The sequence below is a fragment of the Musa acuminata genome, chromosome BXJ1-9 (assembly GCF_036884655.1).
Source record: "Musa acuminata AAA Group cultivar baxijiao chromosome BXJ1-9, Cavendish_Baxijiao_AAA, whole genome shotgun sequence".
Taxonomy (NCBI): Eukaryota; Viridiplantae; Streptophyta; class Magnoliopsida; order Zingiberales; family Musaceae; genus Musa; species Musa acuminata.
The window spans coordinates 42211793-42235368 of NC_088335.1; the positions used below are offsets into that span (position 1 = coordinate 42211793).

A 23576-nucleotide genomic window follows, 5' to 3' on the forward strand; every position below is an offset into this window, starting at 1 on the left:
TCAACTACTTGAATTCTAGGATGGTCTAATTTGTGTATTCTTGTTGCTTAAAATGATGACATCCTTACAACAAAGGTTTGCATTATCATTGAGCAACTAACATTTGCATATTTTATTTTCGAATGACATTTTAAGTGTGATACGGAATATGTTGTTTGACGATTATGCTGCAACTTGCTGTGCTATTATGATATGTATATCTTTTAAGGGCAATCCTCTTTTGCAGTATCAAAAACTTTTTCAGGTCATCTGGTTCTCCTATAAGGCTATAACATGTTTTGACTTTTCCTGTTGCTGCTTTCATGATTATAAGTTTGATTGTTCATTATAAGTATGGACGAGTATCAAATTTCAACTGAAGTCTTAAAGAATGCTACTAAACAAACAATGTTCATTTATTATTTTGAAGGTGAACTTCAACATCCGTGAACTAGACATCACATTTGTGCACCAAGCTCAAGACATTTCTGCAAACAGTACTGTGACAGGCATCCTGCTGACAAGTACTAAATCTGTGGTATATGATGATTCTGGAGAGGCCACATCAAACTTTGTTCTCAACATGGATTTTAGTAAAATTTATGTATGTTTTTACTCATATAAGTTTTTTGCTTAAGGTATACCCTGCTTGATATGGCCTATATACATTGTATTTGTTGAGTTTGTTTATTCCTTCTCATTACAGCTCCTTAGAGAAAGCAATGCTTCTGTGATGGAGCTTTTGGAATTCACAGTTATAGCTACAGTTGATGTTCCAATGCAAGTGAGTTGTTTACACTTTATTGGCTTATTGTTGCACTTACTATCCAAATCCTTTTCTATATTATGATTTATGAAAACAGACTATTGGGTTTTTTATCATACTTATCATCCTTTTTACATGGACTTTCTATATAACATTCATGTAGCTTATGCTATTCCATTAAATCTTGAAAGCAAGGTCTGTCGTACCGGACCATACCGCCCGGTATGGACGGTACGTACCGGTCCGACAGGCTAGCGGTACGCGGACCGCCCTATACCGTACCGAGCACTGTAGCAGTGCACTGTAGCACTATAGCGGTGCTACAGTGCTCGGTACCCTGAGTGTACCGCTCGGTACACCTGGGTGTACCGAGCGGTATACTGTACCATACCGGTACCGAGCCTGGGTCGAAACGCCGATACGATACGGTACGGCGGACCTTGCTTGAAAGGATGATAAGCACAATGCTTAAGAGTTGAAAATTTTTTGACCATATCAGTTGGTATTGACCGATGACCAAGTACCAATTTTTAGAACATATAGCTTGATACCCATAAAATAGTAAGGTTTGTTGTACCAATGCATACTGCCTGATGCGGGCGATACATACCGGTTCGATAGGATACCGGTACGTGGACCGCCCTTTATCGGGTGATACTGGTCACTTGATCCCATATTGAAAGATATAGGGTCTATACCGGGCGGTAACGGTTGAAATTCAACTATTACTGACCTGTACCATTCAGTAACAGTTGGATTTCGACCATTACTGATCAAGGGCTGAGATTGCCCTGTTTCAAACGGTCAATTTGACCATTTGAGGCTTAGAAAAGGGTTTTTAAACTCTTTCCTCTCCCCTCTTTCAACTCATTTCACTTTTTCAATCTCTTAATCTCTTTCAAACTCTTTTTCACTCATATTTCTCTCTTACTCTCACATTTTCACTATCCAAAACTCAACAAAACTACGATTTGTGGATTGGATCAAATTTAGGATGCTAATTTGGGAGGATTAAGAGGAAGAATACTTTAATCAAGAGGTATATATTCTCTTTCTAGATTTTTATTGATTTATGAGATGATTAAGTCTATTCTATATGGTATATGACTTAATGTTTAATATGTTGTTTAATATGTTTTTGATGGTAGAATAGTGTTAATTAGGGAGTAATTTAGGCCTTTACTGTTGTGATTAGTGTGTTTAATATTGATTTTTTTAAAATTAGGCACTTAATAGTTCAGATCTTTATATTTTGTGCGGATTGAATCATATGTTTGTGATGGTATAATAGGTTTAATTAGATTTTAATTAAGCTTTTAAATACTATAATTAGTGGCTTTAATGATGATTTAATCAAAATTTGATCGATATTGGATAAATTAAATATCTTTAATACTTATTAGGGCATTTGACATGTTTATAGCGGTAAAAGAGAATTAATTAGGGATTACTTAATTATGTTAATACTGTAACTAGAGTATTTAATTACAATGATATTGAAATTTAACTCATATTGGGTCAATTAAATGTCTTTAATGTCTATTAGTGTGTTTGTCATGTTTATAGTGATGAAATAGAAATAATTAGTAGGTAATTAATTATGTTAATAGTGTGATTAGTGAATCTAATGATGATTTCATTGTAATTTGAACAATATTGGATTAAAATTACGTATTTAATACTTTTTAGGGTGTTCGACATATTTATAATAGTAAAATAAAGCTAATTAGGTATTTTTGAAGGTTTATTTTAATGATTTTGTCTGTATGTCTCGATACATACTGTATTGAGCAGGGCTCGGTACATTGTTACGGACTGAAATTACAATCCTTGTACAATAGTATACAAGTGGATCGATGCATGACCTGATTATTGGTAAGTTACCAGTTTGATAGGTCACCAAGTAATAAGCAATGTCAATGTCTGGGAAGATTGCTTTTACCTATATTCTATCACATTGTGTATTCTTTTATATAAAATTAAAAGTGCGCTATGTTTTGATAAAATAAAGTTAATCAAATATCCCTTGATACAAATAAGTGGATTTACTGAACCAAAGATGGTGATGATTCTAAATTTGCTCAAAGATTTCGATTACATCAACAATTTCATCATAATGTTTCTACAATTCCATTAATATTATTAGCGTACATCTTTCTTTGTATCTTTTGGACATGTAAAAGAATAGTCATATTGGACTTTTGTGAGTCAGTTTCTATATTAAATTATTGTTAATAAGCTAAAACATAGAGTATGATAACAATCATGTAACTTAATGAACTGACAACATAAACATTATCTTGCAATTCAATTGGTTGCAAAGTCCTTGATGTGACTTAACTGTTCTCTAAAAATTGGGAAGCAAACTAATCTTTGAAGAACAGTCTAGATTACTGCAAGAGTGTCAATAAGCTAAAAACATGTAGATGCATGTGGCAGATGCAGACACATGCGGCAATAGATGTAGGCACAAGGGAATAAAGAGAATGCATGAGAGTGTGTGTTAGGATTCTTAATTTTTTCTAATCTTAGGGATTAAGAAAATAAAAAAACCAGGTCGGTCTTACCATCGGTCTAGGTTTATTACCAGGCCTGAGTCAGACAGTCAGCTTGTTTCAAAGGGTTTACCACCTGGTTAAGTCTTATATTGCATATGAATAGCCCGAAATTGTGCGATCTTCATGCCGGACAGTGGTTGGATTGGTAAATACTGGTCATGCCATACCAGAGAAATTGGATTCCTTGGACTTTCAAGGAAAACATTTGTCCACGACTGATACAGCCTTACAGGTGAGCAGTCCTGCCACATGTCATTTGTGCATTCCTTGCTGTAAAGACTTGTTGGGTTAGGGTAATAAAGCAGTAAGTCTTATTCAGTTCACCAAAGCCCACCAAGATAGAGTTTTTGAGGTTAATTTGACTTCTGTAAGTTACCATCACCTTAAACTAGAAGCTCGAGATAATCTGTATCTCGATTTCTCTGAACCAGATGATTATTGTGGAAATGTTAACCTTTTCTTAGTTGAACTTCACGTCTCTTTTTTTGTCCTTAGACTTTGTTGTTCTTTATTCTTTTGTTTTTTCTTTTTAAAAATCTATCATGCTTATAATACTCAACTATCTAGGTGCTAATATTTCTGGTTACTTATACGTGACTCGTTCGCTTGTGGCAGCCTCTACCTATTAATGCTGAGGTTAATGTCAAGCTTGGAAGAATCAGTTGCAACTTTATCTTTAGCAGATTTAGGCCATGGCTTTCTCTTAAATTAGGTAAAAAGAAGCAGATGGTTCTTCGTGAAGAAAGTTCTTATCATGAAAAAAGATCAACAGATGGCACGGACACTATTATGTGGAGATGCACAGTCTCTGCTCCAGATATGAATATTATGGTTTATGATCTCAATGATTGCCCCTTGTATCACGTAAGTTATCTCATAACATTTATACATAATCACCGAAATCTGTCTCAATTTTAAGTTTGGATTTATCTAAAATCATCTTACCATTTTGTTTTTATTGTGATATGAAAGAATGAAACATTACCAACTGCATTGCAACAGAATATGGGGTTGTAGAACTGAAATATGTAGGGAGTTTTTAACTTTTGTGGGAGTCCTGATTGGAAAATTCCTAATGCTTGGTTTATGTATTGGTGTTCTTGCAGTAACATGATCTTAAAGTTATTTTCAAATTCTATTACAGGACATCTTAGATGCAGGTCCCCCATATTTTGGTGCAGTCACAGTAAACAAGAAAATAATGCTGAATAACTATATTACATATTTCTTGAATTTTGTGATTACAAATTCTATTCAACTTGTGTCAGTCTATGTAGATGTCTATGACAGAGAAAAAATACTTCTGATATTTGAGAATTACCACTGTAACTCTTTGAGGATGTAGTTGCAAATTGTGACATTTGTTCATTGATTAGAAATGGATACTGGGGATACACTGAATAGGCCAATTGAGAAAATAATTAATAATGATGTAGAGGACTTATCCATGTTTTAAGAACATTCTGGTTCAACTTTATTGGAGATTGACATTTGTACTGAGGATCTGAAAGGTTTTGAGTTAAAACTTCTAGATGGCCTCTTAAAACCCGTACCGACTGATATGCCTGTTATTTAATACCTTGCTCCAGGATACTACCCAAGCAGTCTATGCAATTCCTTTTTCTTTAATGCATGAATTCTTTATTAAATTTGATTTTCTTTGGATAGTTATATTAATCTGTGGATTGACAGCCTTCTGATCAAGATCATGGCATGTCTTTAAGATTTGTTTGATTTCTTTAGTTATTCTGTTACATCATTTATCTGAAAGAAAGATAACTTATATAATTTAGAAATATGTAATGGAGCATGGCAATTTTGCAGTCTTTCATTTATGAATCCTCTGGTTTTTTGCGTGTACCTTGATGATGCAGGGATGCTTGCAATCCTCTCATCTTTCTGCAAGTAACACTGTAAGTAAGAGACTTGAACTACATGCAGAACTTGGTGAATTTCATTTCGACACCGCCGATGCATATCAGAAATCTTTGGATAAAAATTTAGCAGCTATAGAAACTATCTCAGGCTCATTGGTGCATATTGAGCAAATGAATCTTGATTTGGGTCACAGAGAAACAGAATCACATGATGAGCATGATCTTAAGAGGTTGAAGTTGGTTCTTGCTGTTGATATGACTGGTATGGGAATATTCTTTGGATTTAAGCATGTTGAATCACTTATGAAGACCATAATGTCCTTCAAGGAAGTGCTAAAAGGTTTGTCTTCTTCCAGCAAAAAAATGGCTAAAGATAAGGTTGCTCATTCTTCTAAGAAAGAGACTGCAAAAGGGATAAACATTGTGAAACTTAGTCTTGAAAAGTGTTCCATTAAATATTTTGGTGATACCAGTCTAGAAGATATGACCGTTGCAGACCCCAAACGTGTTAATTTTGGTTCTCAGGGTGGTGAAGTTATAATAAGTGTTTCCGCTGATGGGAAACCTCGTAAAGCAAGCATAACATCCATAAGGCTCAATGATTGCCAGCATTTGAAATTCTCAATGTCTCTTGAGATCTCACATCTCAGATTTGTCTTCAACAAGGAAAAGCATTCCATGCAGATTGAAGTCAATAGAACTAGGTCATTCTACTATGAATATCCAGAAGAACAGAATCCTGGTATAGAAGTGACACTGCTCGATATGCAGAAAGCAAAGTTTGTGCGACGTTCAGGTGGCCTTAACGACACTGCTTTGTGTTCTCTTTTAAATGTGACTGATTTATCAGTCAGGTGGGAGCCTGATGTTCATTTAGCACTACTTGAATTTGTTACAAGTTTGAAATCTCTGCTTCATAACCAGAAGCTCCATGGTTCTGATAGCCAGATGAAGGAAGAATCCCTTGATACAGTGTCAGTACCACAAAGGGAAATAACTTCTGATCAAGCCTCAACTGAAAAACAACATAAAAAACGAGAATCAGTTTTTGCCGTTGATGTCGAAATGTTGAAAATATCAGCTGGGCTAGCAGATGGTGTGGAAACAATAATTCATGTGCAGTCCATCTTCTCTGAGAATGCAAAAATAGGTGTTTTATTTGAGGAAGTTATGGTTTCTTTTAATGAAGCCAGAATACTTAAAAGTAGTCGTTTGCAGATCTCCCGTGTCCCAGTATCTGTCATGCATAATATGCAAGATTCAAAATCACAGATGGTCACCACATGGGATTGGGTAATTCAAAGTCCTGATATCTACATCTGCATGCCTTACAGGTTGCAGTTACGTGCCATTGATGATGCAGTTGAAGATACATTGCGATGTATAAAACTCATTAATGCTGCTAAGACAGACCTCATATTTCCTGGAAAGAAGCATAGCACCAGAAAAGCTAAGACTAAATCCACAACTTTAAGATCAGTGAGATTACTGATCCGCAAAATAACTGTGGAAATCGAGGAAGAACCCATCCAGGGCTGGCTTGATGAACATTACCAGTTAATGAAGAAGGAAGTTTGTGAAGCAGCTGTTAGGTTGAAGTTTCTTGATGATCTTCTTTCCAGTATAACTTCAAGTAGTCAGGAACCGAATGCACTGGGTTCTGAAAAGAAGATTCTTTACAAAGAAATTGAAATTGATGCATCTGATGTTTCATCTGTTGAACGTTTGCGAACGGAGATTCATAAGAAGGTCTTCCAATCATATTACGAGGCATGCCAAAAAATAGTCATCTCAGAAAGATTAGGTGAAACCACCAGAGGCTTTCAATCTGGGTTTAAACCAAGTATTAATAGAGCTTCTCTCATGTCACTATGTGCTAGAGAACTTGACGTGACTCTGACAGAGATCGATAAGGGCAATGTTGGAATTGTTGAGTTTATAAAAAGGACTGATCCTGTATGCTCAGACAAAGATATACCTTTCTCCCGGTTGTATGGAAGAGATTTTGTTTTAAGTGCAGGATCCTTGTTAGTGCAAATAAGAGATTATACATACCCAATCTTTTGTGGAAGTTCTGGTAAATGTCAAGGACGTGTTGTAATAGCTCAACAGGTAAACTGAAAAATTGTTAATTTTTTAATCCATGAAGCAAATATCCTCTTATTTCATGTTTATACACAATGGAATGCTTTATGAGTGTACTGTTGACCAATAACTGTCAAGTTTTTCTCTTCTTCTTTTATAACCTTTTATGTTCTTTTTCTTTATTCAGGGTTAGATATGCTAAGTAGAACCTATCTTAAATAATAATGGGTAATATTATGGAAATATTTTTTTCAAATATTTCCTGGATATTTCTTAGCATTTTCTACAACTTGGAGCTTCCTGCGTGAAGTTCAAATCATTCCAACTGCTGCCTTTACTGGTCTGTTTGAGAATTAACAGATTGGAATGGATCATTCACTATGTAATTGATTAAAACATATTGTTATGTAAATTTTGTTATAAAAATGCAGTATTTGTTCTAAAAATATTTTTTTTCATTATAACCTTAAATAGTAGATATTGTAAATTCTGTATCTCAATCTGAAAGTCAGTTGTTTATATTTATCAAATGCAGTAGATATTGTTTATTAATTTTCATTACCTGTATAATTATGTAAACAGTTGTACAACTTAGTTTTAATTATTTTTGGAATATTAGACTGATAATATAAGAAGGCTTAGTCGTGCATGTTCTTACTATCTTCATTTGTGTGATGTCTAATTTGAGATGATAATTTCTACAATGTTTTGGCAATTGATGAAGTCTCAATAACACTGATAAGTGACATCTTAACTGCGGAGCTAACCCTCTTTTTTCTTTTTACTATAGGCGACTAGTTTTCAGCCACAAATACTACAAGATGTTTTTGTAGGGAGATGGTGGAAGGTACGTATGATGCGTTCAGCTAGTGGTACAACTCCTGCAAATAAAGTGTACCTTGATCTGCCAATAAGTTTTGAAAAAGGGGAAGTATCTTTTGGAGTGGGACATGAACCTGTTTTAGCTGATATCAGCTATGCGTTCACGGTTGCTCTCCGTAGAGCTAATCTAGGAACTAGGAGTTGCCCTGATCAATACGAAGTAACTTCACAAGTTCCAGCTGTTGATCCATCAGTACAAGAGCTGCCTAAGAAAGAACGCAGCTTACCATGGTGGGATGACATGAGGTACTATATTCATGGGAAAATTACTTTATCATTTACTGAGACTAGATGGTTTATCCTTGGTACAAGTGACCCTTATGAGAAACTAGATAAATTGGAAATAGTTTCTGCAAACATGGAAATACAGCAGAGAGATGGATACATAGGCCTTTCTGCAAGGGAATTTAAGGTTTACTTGAGCAGTCTACAATGTCTGACGGACAGTTTCAGCTTAAAGCCTCCATCACATGTCTGTGGTCCTTTTCTGTTCTCTTCTACTTTTCTTTTAGAAGTATCCATGGAGTGGGGATGTGACTCTGGTAATCCACTTGATCATTATCTCCATTCACTTCCTGTTGAAGGAAAACCACGGACGAAAGTCTATGATCCCTTTCGCTCAACCTCCCTTTCACTGAAGTGGAACTTCTTGCTGAATGGCTCTCAAATTACTGATAACAAACTTGCTTCCTCTAATGATGTGGAGAAGAAATCAGATGGATCAACAAGTGAATCTTCTCAAAAGTTGGCAGTTAAGTCCATTGATTCCCCAACTGTGAGCTTTAGTGCAAATGACCTTGTTTGGTTATCCAAGTTCTGTACTCTTAATTACCTTCCTCCTAACAAAATAAGAATTTTCTCACGGTGTCCACGTTTTGGTGTTCCAAGAGTTGCCAGGTCTGGTAATTTGTCACTGGACAGGGTTATGACTGAATTTTTTCTCCGCCTTGATACTACACCTTTTTGCATCCGTCATACACCTTTAAGAGATGATGATCCTGCTAATGGCTTGGCAGTTAAAACAGCAAAGTTGAAATTTGAAATCTGTTTTAGTCGTGGTAAGCAGCAATTTACTTTTGATTGCAAGCGTGAACCTCTTGATCTTGTTTATCAGGGTGTTGATATTCACATGCTAATGGTGTGTCTAGACCAAATAAATGAAGTTTCTATTGCCCAAGATATTAAAACAGCACAGAGGAGTTCAAGAAGTGAACCGTTGGATAAGCTAGGTAATGAGAACTGTGACTATGGTTGCAAAGACAAGAAAAAAGATGATGCTTTTCTTTTACACTCTGACTATTTCACTGTACGAAGACAAACTTCAAAGGCTGATCCAACAAGGCTATTAGCATGGCAAGCATATGACAGAAAAGATCTTGAAGTGACCTCTGTGATAGCTGAAGTTGAAAAAGGAAGTGAAAGTGATCATACACAATCCGATCTTATTGATGATGATGGATTTAATGTAGTAGTTGCTGACAATTGTCAGCGTGTATTTGTTTATGGCCTTAAGATCTTGTGGACACTGGAAAACAGAATTGCTATTACGTCCTTGGCAGGTGGAATATCAAAGGCATTTGCACGTCCAAAACCTTCTCCTTCTAAACAGTATGCCCAAAGAAAATTACTTGAGAGACAACAAATAACAGATGAGACTGATCTGCCTTCTGAAGAAGCCGTCGATTCTGTGCCTTGTATTTCTCCTAGTGAAAGTTCTACTTCAGTGCAGCATGAAAAGAATCAGGGACAAGATTCATCTCTTTCTACGTCGTCTTCTGCTGTGACTGGTATGTCAGAGAAGAAAATTTTCTTTCAGCTTCTAAATTCTTATATTTGGCACATACCCTTGTGTTTTTAGACTTTGACCACTAAAAGCTACTATTAAGTTCATCACACATGTTGTTGCAGGACTCCTGGATTCAGTGCATAAATGTTAATTATTGAAAGACTGCTCTCTTTGATTGCATAACATTAGCATCCTCCTATGATTATTTTTAGTAGTCCACATCCCCACGATTTACCCATAACTGATGTATTGAATTTTTTGTTACTTTGGAAACCCCAAGTGAGGCTTGCTTGTTGCCCCGTTGGTAATTCTGAGACAGTGGCTTTGAAGTGGAAGTGCTTTTCCACTATGTATAGTGATGAGCTATATGTTAAATTCTAGAGTTACTTTCATGAGGAATGCACAAATTACTAACTTTTATTTGCCTCCAGTGAAGCAAGAAAATGATTGTGACACTGATGAGGAGGGTACATGCCACTTCATGGTCAATGTTATCCAGCCTCAGTTCAATCTGCACTCGGAAGAAGCCAAAGTAAGCATGTTTCTAAATGCACTTTACCTATAATCATGACATAACAAAAACATGGTAAATTTGTTAAGAAATTATATTTGATCAAAGTTTTTCTAAATTTTATTCTATTAAATATAAAAATGGAGCATATTTTCTTGCTTTTCTTTTCTCTTCTGTATGTTCTAGTTTCTCTTATGCTCGATGCCTTAGGGCATCTATTAATTTTTTCAAAATATTAGAATATTCAGATCCCTTTCTTTTGTCATTATTTTAGATAATAGTTGAAAAACTGTGACATGATCTACACATCTGTATTATATTTCAATATTTTCTTATGGAGAGAAATAAGTTTTCAGAGAAACAAGCTGCAAAACCGAGGATGCAAACTGGAGTTTTTTTACTCCGTTCCATGTCTTCATTGAAAGCATACCACTTATTGAAGAGCCCAAAGACTGATTCCCCAACTAAATTTCTAAGATAGAACTCTTTTAGTTCTGAACAACAGTGTAGGTATATCTTGTCATAGGACTTCATTGTATAAATACAGCAAAGCTACCATGATAGAAGTTTTAAATTATTGGGAGTCACGCTTAAGGTAACCTAAAATTCATTAGCTGGATCTGGGGATATGAATCAGAGAATCAAATTTGTATAATCTCCTTCCTCCTTTCCTTCTTTCTTCTCTTTCGCCTCTTCCTTCTTCTTGCTCATTTATTCTTTTTTTCTCTGACAAATGGAATCAAGAAAAATATTGGGGATCCCACTTTTTTGGGGAGTGTTCAGTTAAACTTTGTCTGAGCACTATCAGGATTTCTATTAAACTGGCTTCAAGAGGATGCTGCTCATGACATACTCATTAAGCTTGTATGCTAGAGGAGTGACAATTATTAATCTTGTTGTCTGTATATCTGTTTGATGACAGAAATTGTTAGAATTGGGTCTATGGCTTATGCATTCTTTATTCATCAGAGTGAAAATTTTATTACTTTTTTTTCACTAATTTTCCTTTACTGGAAATTGATTTATGGAAATGTATTGCTAACTTGAATTTAATCTCATCCATATAACAGGGTAGGTTTCTGCTTGCTGCTGCCAGTGGCCGTGTCTTAGCTCGTTCATTTCGCGCAGTTTTACATGTTGGCCATGACATAATAGAGCACGCCCTTAGCACCAGCAATGTGGTGATTCCTGATAATGTGCCTGAAATGACGTGGAAAAGAATGGAGCTATCTATGATGCTTGAGAATGTTCAAGCCCATGTTGCACCTACAGATATTGATCCAGGTGCTGGAATTCAGTGGTTGCCTAAAATTATTAAGGGCTCACCTAATGTAAAACGCACTGGTCCTTTACTGGAGAGAGTGTTTATGCCCTGTCAAATGTACTTCCAGTACACACAGTACAAAGGTGGAACTTCTGAACTCAAGGTAGATTAAAACTGTTATGCTGAGTCTTTCAATCATGACAACATTGGTTGTTTATTTTGGCATGAGCCTACTGGATTACTAAATTAATTTTTTTTACTATGTGGTGTTGCAGGTCAAACCATTAAAAGAGCTAACTTTCAACTCTCCTAACATTACTGCAGAAATGACATCATGCCAGTTCCGGGTTATGCTGGATGTGCTAACCAATCTTCTTTTCGCCAGGCTTCCTAAGTAATTTATCTTTGATTGCTTCTATGATTTCGCCATACTTCTGTCAATTGTATCTGTAATTATATCAAAACAGTAGTCTAATTGCTTGATATAAATAGTGGTTATAGCCTTCTAGGTACCTTAAGTCCCTTTTCAAAATAAATACTTTTGATTATTGTCATTGCATGACATTTTAATTGGAAAAGCCTCCACACTCAATTTTAACCCTGTTAACCTTAGAACAAAATGAGTTGACTGCTCGATTCTTTCTATTTGTATAGGTACCTAGAAGATTATATAGGAAAAGTTTCTTAAACAACAGTATTATAAATGACTTTTTTAAAACTTTAGATTCTGCATTTCTGATATTTTTCAGAATGCAATTTCTGGTCTGATTTTCTGTCTTTTTCTTTTTTGAGTGTTTACAGTATGTGGATTGGTTATGTTGTCCATTGTGCATTACAATTAGTATGCACATGCATCATTCAAAAAATTGTTTCTTGTTCATTCTTCATGGAACTTCTTTTGTGGCTGCTACAGGTGAGGTGTAACACCCCTGATCAGTCCCACATTAGAAGTGGACAAGATTAAGATTGGCTTATAAGGGTCTGATGAGTATACTAGTATCAACTTCAGCTTAAACATTTTGGTCAATGGTTTAGACCAAATGAAGTTGAGAGGCCGGTTAACCTATCAGGCCTAGGCCATGAAATGAGGTCCATATATGAAAATATGGTACAAGCCTATAGTTTGACTGATCAAGATGTCTAATCTCTGGGGAGATCTATATCTCCTACTCTTTTCTTTTTTTTAAATGATGTCCTTGCTAGGAGCCTAGGGTCATTTATTTAATGGCTCATTTATAATCTCATGCCTTTATTATTAATGCTATATCAGTTTCACATCCAGCATTTTCTGTTTAATGTTTAAATTTCAAACCAACACTAGAAGACTGTAAGAACAAGACAAAAAAATAGGATTTTACTCTTAGAAGTGGTTTTACTTAATCTTTTAGCTTGTTCCATTTTGTAGTTGGCATTTCATGCAACATACATCTCATTCCTCTTTTAGAAGCTAACAATATAAACATTGGTGCCTGATGATTCAATTTGAGACTTTTTGTCTTCCAGGCCTCCTAAAAGTAGTCACTCATGTCCCTCTGATGACAATGAAGACAGTGAAGATGAAGCTGATGAATTAGTTCCTGAGGGTGTGGAAGAGGTAGATCTTGCAAGGATCAATCTTGAACAAAAGAGGAGGGAACGTAAATTGCTCCTCGGTGACATTAAGACCCTAACAACTGCTACTGATATATCTGATGGCACAGATCTATCTCTAGAAAATGGTGATTTGTGGATGGTTGTAGGTGGAAAATCAACACTGGTAGGATCTTAACACCACTATTTGGAAAGCATTCTCTCAACACGACCTTAACATGATTAATGTTCAGTTTTTGCTCATGCAATGCATAGAGTTCACAAAATATTAGTACATGAGAACCAAAAGATCTGAATCATATTAATGATAATTTTAGTGTGATACCCTAATTAATATGTTTTTATTTAGATTCCTAAGAATGTCTTCTTTGGTCATAATTGTGCATACTTGGGACTATTGCCGATGATGATAATTAATTGAATCACTTCCACATCGTCGACAAATTTCATAAGTCATAGTTATTATACTGTCATAACTTATAAATATATTGATCAGCTTGAACTTGCAATTTCATACCTATTGGTTCATTAGGATATCTGTCTCTTATGATCATAATTTAGTGATGTAGTTGATATCATGCTCAGGTGCAAGGACTGGAGAAAGAGCAGGGTAACATACGTAAGGCTATTAAGGAAGCTTCTTCTACACTGAGGTCAGTTTTGCAGGAAGCTGCCCAACTAAGATTAATGGAGAAAGAGAAGACCAAAAGCCCTTCATGTGCTTTAAGGGTTTCCGTTAAAATCAATAAGGTGGCATGGAGTATGCTTGCAGATGATAAACCTTTTGCTGAAGCTGAAATTAACGAAATGGTGAGTATTGTTCTTTAACTGCATGTGTTTGTTCTCACAGGTAAAAAAAAAAAAAAAACATTTTCTACGTCTTCACGTATGGTGAAAAGGGTTTTCCAAATTTCAGTTTTCTGGTTCATAACCTATTGGAACTGATTCACACGTATGAGTCTTTGGATAACCCATGTCACCTCTGGTCATCCTATTAGACTTTGTATGTTGTGTGTGGACCTGGTAAGGATGTGAGATCAAGGATTAAGTTCTGAAAGCAATTAGGGACTGTTGAAATGCTATTATTTGTGTTATAATGCCTGACCCCAGCTTGTGCTTCAGAGTAAATAAAAAGATCCTGGTGCCTTTAGGTCTTTGCCATGAAAGGCAAATTTTTAAGGAAAACTTGAGAGGAGGTGGTGCAAGGAGTGGGTTTCCTTTTCTCCTTTGTTGACCTCTCTTTGGCATTGATGCAAGGGGAAAAGGCAAGGTAGAGCAGCAAGATGTTGCAAGCTCATAATATAGAGTTCTTGGGAGTTGAAATTGTCCTTTGTGAAGCCCTAATTTGAAGGCATGAGATATTTAACTCATAGATTAAAAATTTCACAGTAAATTGGGTGATATGTGTTGGTACAATGCCAATATCACTACCAAATTGTACCATTTGAAGATATATTTCTTTTGTTTTAGTGATCAATATTGGTACTGTAGCAGTTTGTGTGTAACAATCAAATTATGGTTCTTGACCTCTCGTACATGTATTTAATCCTTGATCAAGATTGCTTGGTAATGAAAAAAAAAAACAACCAAAACTGTTTCTATAGGACACCTATATTCTTTTTTATTTTTAATGTGGTTAATTATACTGTATTCTTTAATTATATTTTCTATTTGTATCCCCGTTAACAACCATAATGCTAGTGAATTTCAACTGCATCAAACTATAGAATTGCATATTCTGGTTTTTCTTATTGTTTGTCTGGTTATCAGATTTATGGAAGCAAAATTTATGTTTATGCCATGGAACTTATGTTCAACTCTTGTTGATAACTTGACATCACCAATTTTATTGAGTTTTAAAAATGGATATAAAATTGGTTAAATCCAAGTTGTTTAAGAGTAAAATAGGCCTAAAAGTCCTGATAGTTGAATTATTCTTCTATTAACATGGTTCATGAGGACCGTATCCAAGTTTCCAAAAGTAAGTGGCTATACTTTTCTAGTCAATGCCATTAAGCATCAACTCGTGAAAACGTTGCATTCTAATTTCATAGTCTGAAACAGATCTCTATTTTGGCATTTATGTTATCTGAACTTCTTTACAGATATATGATTTTGATCGTGATTACAAGGACATTGGTATTGCTCAATTCACTACAAGGTCATTTGTGGTTAGGAACTGTGTCCCTAACGCCAAATCTGATATGCTTCTATCCGCTTGGAATGCACCTCCAGAATGGGGCAAGTAAGACAGTAAACCTTTTTCTTGTGTATGTCGTTTGAATTTGTGTTGGTGATAACTAGTGTAATTTTCGTATGGTTCAGACTTCAGATTGCATCTCACACCATGTAGAATCTGTAGGTCCAATGCTTTGGAGATCAGTAATATAATTTCAACTCGATTTTATGGCTTACTAGCTTACTGCATGTTTGCCTTTTCCAGTTGGAAGTCCTTAGCACTTAAGGGAAAAGCCCTTACCTTCTCAAACCAGGTGATTGGCCATTCTTTGCCCGGTTGGGGATGAGTATGCTAACTTCCCCTTGGACATCCTTGGGGGACCCATTAAGGATTGGCCAGGCTTGGGGAAAGGGAGGGATTCCTAGGGTTAAAAAAATCCAATATTCTCTTGGGAGCCTTCTACTTCTCTCATAGCAAAGTAGCACCTGCTATGAGTTGTGAATTTTAGCGATCAAGGGTTTCATCTCCTCTTCCAACTTGACTATCCTTTTAAATGAATCTCTTGGGAGTTGGTTTCATACTAATAGACCTAATAGTATGATACTTGGTGCCCATAATTTTCATGTGGACGCACCCATATCATTAATCATATGGTGCAACTTGCTAAAACACATGGATTTGATGAAGGATTTGTTCCTGATTGCATTTGTGCAACATCCTCTCTACTGTATGCAAATAGCATACCATTTTGTTCCATGGAGATTTTAATGGAATAGTGGACATCTTGAACTACCTTCCTTTTGAGTCCATCTCTCTAATATCCAACAAATATCCACATATGCAGCACTCATGTAAAGAACAATCCTTCTAAGGGATCTCATTAACCAACATCCTGGTTTGTCTTCTTAATATTCGCATTGCCTATCTTGATTCTCCTTCATTCATCTGCTCGGTGACAAGCTGACTGGATTTCCTCGATCAGAATGCGTAATTAACGGCTCTCCAGATGCACCTGGACTGTATTAATATAGCAAATTTACGTTTCTAGCTGCCTCTTATTACATGTAATCATCACTCTAGCAAATTGAGTCATCAAGAGAAGAGACATTTGTTTTGATAGGTTGGTACATCGTCAGTTGGAATGCCTTATCATATTTAAAGATTGGAGTGCCTAGTGATTATTAATTCATAGAAATTTATTAGTACCCTCCTATGTTAATAGCTGTGAAGGCTATTCAGTAGTATTTGAGAGGTTTGGAAAAGTTCCTTAAGAATTTCCCATTTAAGGGACTAGAAAATCTCTAGGGTGACTTGTACCTGGCTAGACTCATGGAAAAGCACCATCCACCATGAATCCCGGATTTCTTGGACTGTGTCTTCTCAACTGCAAACAGAACTGATTCACATCCAGAGGCACAATTGGTCCAATCGTACACTTCCATTATATTGCTTTCCTCTTACTTACATGTCATAATCAGCATTAAGATATGGCAGGAAACCGGCACAGTGATACTCTATTGTTGTGTTGTTTCCCTGATATCGGAGTTTCTACTTCAAAAATATTGGTCTCCTCCAGTGATGGAAATAGATAAGGTGTCTATGAATTTGAAACAGATCTATTCATGCACAATGCACATCTCCATTCCTAGATGTTATCGAGTCAATGGTGTCTTTTCAATCTCGTATAACTTAATCAATTTCAGTAGTTTGTCATCCATCTGCCCTCTCAAGCTATGGAAAATTCCAACCCAGGATTGCCACTAAAGATATTTTGTAGCCAAAGGTTTGTTGTGCACCATATGTTGTGTCTTCTATTGTAAACCAACAAAAATTGTTGGCTGCCTTCGGAGCAATGGTCCTTTACTCATGCGGCTTAGCCATGTAGGTATCTAGTTTTTAATCCCTCAACATCTGTGGATCCTCAGAAAACTTATGGATGCTTGAGCTCTTTAAAAATCCCTGAAGATTTCCTACCAGCATATACAAGGACTGTTCTGCAATAGCCTCTGGAAGGAAGGTTTTACAGAATCCTCAAATATTACATCTGGTATCATATGCCCCTTGCAGCATTAATGCCTCTCTCTGTATTGTTCTTGCATTGATTGTACTAGCCAAATAAATTCTACTTGTCTTCCATACCTTAATTCCCCTCCCAGTACCTCCTTCCCTTCTTTGAGCTTTTCTTTTCTATCAGTTTAATCCTGTGGTCTTTTGTGTAAATCTTGTTGCATTTTGCCCCATGCCTTCTTTGCAATGTGCATATGCGTATGTAGAGACAAACAGAGAAAAGAAGTGTTGCATATCTTTGTTGTAGTCTAACTGCATTTTGTGATTAAAGCCCATAATTTCGACAGTTCTATTTCTGTTCTTCAATATTTATATTTGAGTCGATATGTGATGAACAATTTCTGAGATTACATGATTGAAGAGTCAAAGGTATTAAAATACATACTTTCGGTTTAGTTGGTTCAGTATATTATGGTATAGAAATTCGTTTCGTTCTTCTTGCTTCTGATTCTGTGCATAGGATCCACTTTAATTGGACTTTTCATACTCTGTAAACATGGTGCTAAATTTGGAATTTTATCATGACATGCATGTTTTAAGCAAGCAAGTAGATTGGTATCTGCACCAATCTTTATCAAGACTTCATCAGTAGATGATTATATTTCTTCCTGTACTTGATATTGCTTTTAATTTAGTTCAATTATCAACTGGTGTTTAGTAGAGTATGATTATTATCTTCTCCAACAATCCTGCTTTTAACTTTAGCAACTTGACCACAGACGAGTTATGCTTCGTGTCAACGCAAAACAAGGAGCTCCAAAGGATGGCAAATCTCCTATTGAACTTTTTCAGGTTCACTTCAAAGCTTAAGCAACTGGTGCTTTTGTTGTGTTCTAGTCTGTTAACTATGCAAAATTTATCTTGAAAACCAAGTGGTTCTTTTAAACATAAAAACTTTGGTGAATGATAAGACTTGAATATGATGGACAATTTGCATTATTGATATAGAAAGCTTTTATGGTATCCTAAGAAACTGGCTATAGGTTATTACAATTCAGTCAGCTTGCAGCATTGCACATGCATCCAAAGTTCACGTCCTTGAATGCTTATGCCATGGGCCATCTCCTGTGACATCATTTTAAGATAGCTGGTGATGTCCATTCTATTGCATCAGCACTCAGAGACAACTGCATGAGATAAGATTGGCAGCTTTACTGTCATTACCTTAAGAAGGAAAAGCATAATATATAAATTTTATAAATTTATAAATTTCTTGTGGTCTTATCATCATAACATAATCAGTTTATAAATTTCTTGTGATCTTATCATCATTAATGGGCATCCAATGCACGAGGCTCCCAGCAATACTAAATCTGGGGGGTTATAATTTATACAGCTTTGCCTCTTCAAGCAGAATTCCTGTCTATGTGATTTGAACTTTAATTATGTCCAGGTTGCAAAGGGCTGTGATATTAGGACTCACCCTCATATAACTCATTGTAATATATCAAAAACATTAACAAAATATAAAAGACAATGAGTTAAATATGATAAAAAACAAGTTGCAAATGTTGTCTAAGATATTGTCTAATCCATAATACAAAACTGTTGTGTGGTAATTTGGGATCCCTATCTCAAGATGGGATTTAGATCTTCGAAGGTTAATTTAATCAAAATCGTAAGATTTGGCTCCTTCAATCATAAGATGCTGACAAGATTGCTCACCGCAGGTTATAAGGTTCGCTTCACTTGACCCAATAATTTACCAAGACAATGTTAGAAACTTAGTATATGCACGTTAAGTGTGCTTTGAATTAGAAGCCCATGAGGACCTGATCTGAGTTCTGATAATTTTGAGAAAAAAAATTTAATATTTTAAGAGGTCTGTGGTGTTACATACGCTTGGTTTGCTCATAAGACTTTTGTTTAGGGTCTCAGTTGTCTTGGTCTACAGGGACCTTTAATGTTATATTAGCAGCAATGCTCTCCTACTGTCTACCTTGTCTGAAACTCTGAATAGTGAAAATTGATCTTTCTTTGCCTGTGGATTTTAAGATTTTTTAACTATGTCTTGTCTGTGATGGCACACCATATTTCATATCATTCTTATTGCTTTTGATGATTTTAAGACATTGACTCTAATCTCTCTAACTAGCGAGGTCCTTGTACTGATGGTCTGCCAAATTTTAGTGTTGAATTGCTGTCTGATAATTTCTTCGATTAACTACTATAAAATAATTTATTCTGATTTACTTTACAGACATGCACTATTTCGATTTACACAAAATTGGATATCTGATACATATCAGTGCATTTTGTCTGCTAGTTTATTAAAGGATCTATTTGAATGCAATATACTTGATTGAAATCATTTCCCGTGTTGTCATTGTACTGATGCATAGCAATTGTAGGTAGATATCTATCCATTGAGGATACATTTGACTGAAACAATGTATAATATGATGTGGGAGTATATTTTTCCCGAAGAAGAACAAGATTCATCAAAACGACAGGTCAGTTAAGCATCAAGTTTTTGAAGTCTTTTCTGTTCCATCTGTTCTCTCATGCCTCCATCTTGTTTCATGAATGTAAAGGAAGTTTGGAAAGTTTCAACAACTGCTGGCTTGAAACGAGGAAAGAAAAGCCTATATGGGTCCGAGACAGTTGTATCAAACAGTCAGTTGTCAAAGGAACCTGAGGCTTCTGGAAAATCAGCAGCTTCAAAATTGTCTTCTTTTACTTCTGGCACCGAGTCTCAGGTTGATTCAACTCAAGTAAGTTTCTCAGCATTAGTATATTCTTATTCATCTATGAGGCTGTGTCAACTAAAAGAAAATGGGCATCAAGAACCATCTTTTAAGGAAAATTTGCAGCAACTTTTATGCTTCTTAGCAATTATAATTTATATCGGAAATGTCAGCTTCCTGTTTAACACACTTTATACAAAGCTAATCCTGAATTCTGATAATGAATCTTTATGAACTGAGCTTCCTTTTAAGATCATTTGGAATAGTAGACTTTTCTGCAGATAAATTCCTTTATAAAGGAACCAATGATTTTTAACAAAAAAGTTTCACTAGTTCAGCATTATGAGCTATGCACAAGAGAATGAGATTCATCTATAACATATCGAGTATCTCTTTTTCTTAGATGATGAGATGTGCATGCAGGTGAAAAAGAAGCAAAATCTACAAGGAAATACTGCATCAGGTTCGAATCCAGAGCTTAGACGAACATCTTCCCTTGGCAGAACATGGGAAGAAACTGTTGCAGACTCCGTTGCTAATGAACTAGTTCTGCAAGCACATACTTCGAGCGTTTCTTCTTCACAAAGTGGACTCTTCAATGCTGCAACAGAAAATAAAAATGCAAATACCGAGGAGCCTAAAAATAAACCGAGAGATCCCAAGCCACTTAAATCTGGTCAGTTGCTGACTTATGAAGAGAAAAAGTCTGGGAAATCCCAGGATGAGAGGAGAGCCAGACCTAAAAAGCTGCAGGAATTCAACAACATCAGAATTAGCCAGGTAAATTTACTTACAGTATGTAAATATGTTTTGAAATTTGAAGTTTCATTTAATGTTGAGTCTTTGTTAATTGGTTATGTTGATATCATAGGTTGAATTACTTGTTACATATGAAGGCTCAAGGATTGCCGTCAGTGATTTTAGATTGTTGATGGATACCTTCCATCGTGATGAATTTACTGGCACCTGGAGGAGACTTTTTGCACGAGTCAAAAAACATATCGTGTGGGGAGTTTTGAAGTCAGTAGCTGGCATGCAGGTAACACATAAAACCTTAAACTGCATGTTTTGACCAAATTATGTGATTTAGCAGCTTTATTTATATCAGGAAAACTTAATCTGAGCATATGTAAACTGTTATATTCAGAGGAGATCATTACAGCGACTGTTGCATATTTTTCCTTGTCATATAAAGACTAGTTTTACAACAAAAACTTGGTGCTTTTCAACAGAGTGGTCTTCGTTTGACTAGTTTTATTCGATCCAAATTGACCTGTTTGTTAACTCCTTTCCGTATCATGACCCTGAGATTTCGAAATAAAAAAGTATAATACTGTTTGTTGAATTATTAATATGTTGTTGATACCTAAGTCTAACTCTTTCGGAACTCAAAATTGTCATCATAGTCACTGATGACCTTTAACAGAAACTAAAATAACCCATAAAACTTTATTGGCATAGTGCTGGTGTCTGAATGGCAGGGTGATGGTGATTAATTTGCTTTGTATAGGCCATGCTTTCATGATTATGAACTGATCCATTATCCCAATAAGACTAATTCTTTTTTTTTTCTATGTTTTTGCTAATGATGTAGGGTAAAAAATTCAAAGACAAGACTCAGAATCAAAAGGAGGCCCAAGCAAATGTCCTTCCTGATAATGATCTTATTAGCATAAGTGATAGTGATGGAGAGCAACGTGGAAAGTCTGATCAGTTTCCTGCACCATTCCCCAAGAGAGCAAGTGATGGTGCTGGTGATGGATTTGTTACCTCCATAAGGGGATTGTTCAACTCTCAGCGCCGGAAGGCCAAAGCATATGTCCTGAGAACTATGAGAGGAGATGCAGATCATGATCATGGTGATTGGAGTGACGGTGATGTTGAGTTCAGTCCCTTTGCTAGGCAACTGACTCTCGCAAAAACTAAGAAGCTTATACGGCGGCATTCCAAGAAGTTCAGCTCAAGAACTTCAAGTTCAGGTGATCTCCTCTTCTTTGCAATTCATCGACTTTGTTGTCACTTTCATTATGTTTCCTAAGAGATGGTAGATTTTGTTGAGGTGCATTGAGCATCAAGCTAGGGATGCTTGTCTGATAATTCTTTTTTCTAATTTCAGTGCAACATCAGAAAGATCCATCATCTCCAAAGGAGACCATGCCATACGAAAGTGATTCGTCCGGTGCATCATCATATGGTGATGGGGACATCAACGAATAGGAAATCCCAAACAAGAAACCGGATTCATTTGGATACCCTGAGAGCAGTTTTCTCCATAGATATTCCCGGTAGTAGTCGCATGGCTTAACCCAATAACCATTCAGCAAATAATTGGATTCCTTTCCTGATGAAGTCACAGGACGACATTTGGAGAGAAGCTTTTTTGCAACCAATGTCATAACGGATAATGTCAAGGATTCTGTACCTAGAGATGCATGTCTTTGATGTCATCTCAATTTTGCTACTTATATTTGTTTTTTTAAATGCAAAATCTTCTCGAGGAGAATAATTTCATTCGTACGAAAAAGTGATCCCCAAAAGTTGATATTTGCTGGAATATATTCACATCTTTTTTTCTTTTGAAGCCAAAAATATGCCTCAACATTCATTGTCTCCTCCGTCGTCACGATGACGACGACGTAGAGTAGGATATTTGAATATCTAACTGTGGTTAATATTAACTAATTTGAGTGGAAATTGGTATGAATGTTAAATATTTGAATGTTTACGCCATCGTGATATTTAGCTTTGCAAATGAAGTATAAACACTCCAAGAGAGGGTTTATTTGACCCCAATAAGATGTCTCATTGAGTTGCGTGGAAAGGAAGGGATCTACAAAGCCTAGAATTAATTGAGATTGACTTTTGTACAAACTAAGAAGCGTATCGAACCACGTTTTCCATGGAGACGTCTCACCTTAATGAGGCTGACTCTGACGTTGGAAAACGAAGGGATTTGCTTGAAGCGAACAACCAAGAACACGATGAGGATTCACAACGTGTTCTTCACGTATGCTGCTCCTATTGGAGCTCGTATCACATCCAATGGCAAAGCTCCATGGTGCAGTGTTAATCGGTATTCAATTCCTTTGGATTTGGACGCACCATCGGTTTGTAATCATGGAGAAATATGCTTTAGACAAACGCCACCATAATGATAGTGATTCTTATAGATTATGGATTTTAATGTCATCGGTTGAATGGTTAATAACAATGTGGACTATTCTTAGTCTTTAATCAATCTTATAATTAAAATTTCTAGTTGTTTTGTTTTTTATTCGATCTTGATCGGATTGTCTACCTTGGGGCCAATTATATATTACTCAATCCTGACACTTTCAAAAATTA

At 35.9% G+C, this 23576-nt stretch overlaps 1 protein-coding gene across 2 annotated transcripts in view; it reads left to right on the forward strand.

Annotated features, from left to right (window-relative positions):
* Window positions 1-22818, forward strand: part of LOC103998941 (protein SABRE) — a 36114-nt gene extending 13296 nt beyond the window's left edge. The window contains exons 6-23 of one of the 2 annotated variants that reach the window (XM_009420571.3): window positions 410-583; window positions 686-763; window positions 3919-4167; window positions 5178-7292; window positions 8056-9934; window positions 10365-10465; window positions 11515-11871; window positions 11984-12102; window positions 13212-13464; window positions 13884-14108; window positions 15404-15543; window positions 18264-18336; window positions 19896-19997; window positions 20079-20258; window positions 20655-21011; window positions 21103-21270; window positions 21826-22210; window positions 22348-22818. In XM_009420571.3, the coding sequence (XP_009418846.2) occupies window positions 410-583; window positions 686-763; window positions 3919-4167; window positions 5178-7292; window positions 8056-9934; window positions 10365-10465; window positions 11515-11871; window positions 11984-12102; window positions 13212-13464; window positions 13884-14108; window positions 15404-15543; window positions 18264-18336; window positions 19896-19997; window positions 20079-20258; window positions 20655-21011; window positions 21103-21270; window positions 21826-22210; window positions 22348-22448 (7056 nt within the window). In that variant the 3' untranslated portion in view covers window positions 22449-22818. Of the gene's footprint in view, window positions 1-409; window positions 584-685; window positions 764-3918; window positions 4168-5177; window positions 7293-8055; window positions 9935-10364; window positions 10466-11514; window positions 11872-11983; window positions 12103-13211; window positions 13465-13883; window positions 14109-15403; window positions 15544-18263; window positions 18337-19895; window positions 19998-20078; window positions 20261-20654; window positions 21012-21102; window positions 21271-21825; window positions 22211-22347 lie in introns of those variants that run through there. The other variant, XR_010479698.1, reaches the window with a different exon arrangement.
* Window positions 22819-23576: the final 758 nt, after the last annotated feature.